Source organism: Propithecus coquereli, unplaced genomic scaffold (assembly GCF_000956105.1).
Source record: "Propithecus coquereli isolate 6110/MARCELLA unplaced genomic scaffold, Pcoq_1.0 Scaffold587, whole genome shotgun sequence".
Taxonomy (NCBI): domain Eukaryota; kingdom Metazoa; phylum Chordata; class Mammalia; order Primates; family Indriidae; genus Propithecus; species Propithecus coquereli.
The window spans coordinates 557,749-559,970 of NW_012151807.1; the positions used below are offsets into that span (position 1 = coordinate 557,749).

The following is a 2,222-nucleotide window of genomic DNA, read 5'->3' on the forward strand; positions in this document are numbered from 1 at the left end:
GCTTGAGCCCAGGAGTTTGAGGTTGCTGTGAGCTAGGCTGACGCCACGGCACTCACTCTAGCCAGGGCAACAGAGTGAGACTCTGTCTGAAAAAAAAATAAATAAATAAACAAATGTAGTGTAGCCTAAGTGTACAGTGTTTATAAAGTGTGCAGTGGTGTACAGGAAGGTCCCAGGCCTTCACACTCACTCATCACTGACACCCAGAGCAACTTACAGTCCCGTAAGCTCCATTCGTGGTAAATGCCCTATACAGGCATGCCATTTTTTATCTTTTACAGTGTATTTTTACCATACCTTTTCTATGTTTAGATATGCCTAGACACACAAATACTTAGCATTGTGTTAAAATTGCCTATAACATTCAGTACGTACAGTAACATGCTGTACAGGTTTGTAGCTCAGGAGCAAAAGGCTACCATATAGGCTAGATGTGTAGCAGGTTATACCATCCAGGTTTGTGTAAGTACACTCTGTGATGTTTGCAAGATTATTAATTTCTAAGAACACATCCCTGTCATTAAGTGACATTTGACTGTAGTTGTTTTACTGAATGGTTTTTAAATTTGTAGTATTTTTTGTTGTATTGCTATTTTTATTTTTTTTAATATTTTCAATCTGTGGTGGTTGAATACACAGATGCTGATCCCACAGGCATGGAGGGCCAACTGTATTCAATGTATCAAGAAGCAACTTAGATCCAAGATAAGTAAAAAGAGCAGGAGGCCAGAACCATGTTAAAGTATGCTACCATTTGTATAAAAAGAATCAGGGGGAAAATGTCTGTATTTGCTTGAATACCTACAGAATTTCCCTGGAAAGACATGCAGTTGCCCCCGGGAAGGGGAATGGGTAGCTGGGGGACAAAGGCAGGATGGAGACTTTTCAGTGTATGACAATCTTTGTGCCCTTGGAATTTTGAACCAAGTGAAATGTTACTACCTATTCAAAATAGACTAAAATTGAAAGAAAAGAAGTAAGTGAGTTGAAGAGCACTGGACTTCGATGCCCTTGGTCCCTCCCTGCCCACCCCTAGAGCCCACCTGTGGTCTGTGGCACCGTGGTGAGGGGTGGTGCTCTGGGGTGGGATGCGGCAATTTCGGTCGGTGCAGCCAGGCCTCGTGTCCGCTTCTGGGGAAAGATAAAAATGGGGTCTATAGCCACCTTCTCTAATTGGTTTATAATATCTCTCTCTCTCTCTCTCTCTCTCACACACATGCAAGTGCACACACTCACACATATATACACGCACAGCTCACCTTCGCAGGCTCCAAGGCATCCTCCATCTGGTCAGGTCTCCTTTTGAGTCTGCTTCCTGAGAGAGGAAGCCGGGAAGAAGCCTTAACCAGGGGTCTCTTCAGCTCTACGTTCTGCTTCACTTCTAACATGGGGGACCTCTGTTGGGAAAAGAGACCCTTAAGACAACACCCAGGAGCCCAAATGTTCCAAGACCTTCCCTTCTTGGCCCCCCAGCCTCAATTCTCAACATCACCACCACCAAGCATTAACTGAGTACCACATGTGTCAAAAGGTACAACTCACAGATCGTGTGCCAGCCAAATAGCACAAACAGAAGTGGGACATAACATAAAAGTGGGAACAATCTCTAAAGGGAAAGCTGGGTGGATGTTAGGTCTGAGCTAACTTTAAGGGTAGTACTCAGATAAGCAAACAGAAAGGGACACTCTTGTTAGAAGGCAAAAACTCAAACATGCACATGGTACCACTGGGAAACCAATATAACATTTTAGCTGGAGCTGCGAATCATAAATAAGGGAGAGTGGAAGATAAATAAGGCTGAAGACTGGTTGGGAGAAGCAGGTAACATTTATTGAGCACTTTTAAATGCTTTACCTGTATCAATTTGCTTAATCCTCACAGAAGCCCATTTTGGGAGATGCTGTTATTAATTCCATTTTGCAGATGAGGGAAGGAAGGCACTAAGAGGTAGAATAGCTTGTCTAAGGTCATCAGCAAGTAAAAGGCAGAGCCAGGGCAAAATGTATAAAGTCTGGTTCCAGAGGCCACGTGTTTAACTGGCTAGACCACATTACCTCATAGGACTTTGATGTCAGGCTAAGGAGGCATTCTCCCTGCATACTGTGAAGGGCCAGCTACAGTTTCTTTTCTTTCTTTCTTTCTTTTTTTTTTTTTTGAGACAGAATCTCACTCTTTTTGCCCGAGCTAGAGTGCCGTGGCGTCAGCCTAGCTCACAGCAACCT

At 43.7% G+C, this 2,222-nt stretch overlaps 1 protein-coding gene across 1 annotated transcript in view; it reads right to left on the reverse strand.

The window, feature by feature from the left end:
• KIFC1 (kinesin family member C1) overlaps positions 1-2,099 on the reverse strand; it is a 4,865-nt gene extending 2,766 nt beyond the window's left edge. The window contains exons 1-3 of the mRNA XM_012658413.1: positions 2,055-2,099; positions 1,260-1,397; positions 1,044-1,131 (exon numbers count right to left, since the gene is read on the reverse strand). Coding sequence (XP_012513867.1) covers positions 1,044-1,131; positions 1,260-1,397; positions 2,055-2,099 — 271 coding nt within the window. The remainder of the gene's footprint in view (positions 1-1,043; positions 1,132-1,259; positions 1,398-2,054) is intronic.
• Positions 2,100-2,222: the final 123 nt, after the last annotated feature.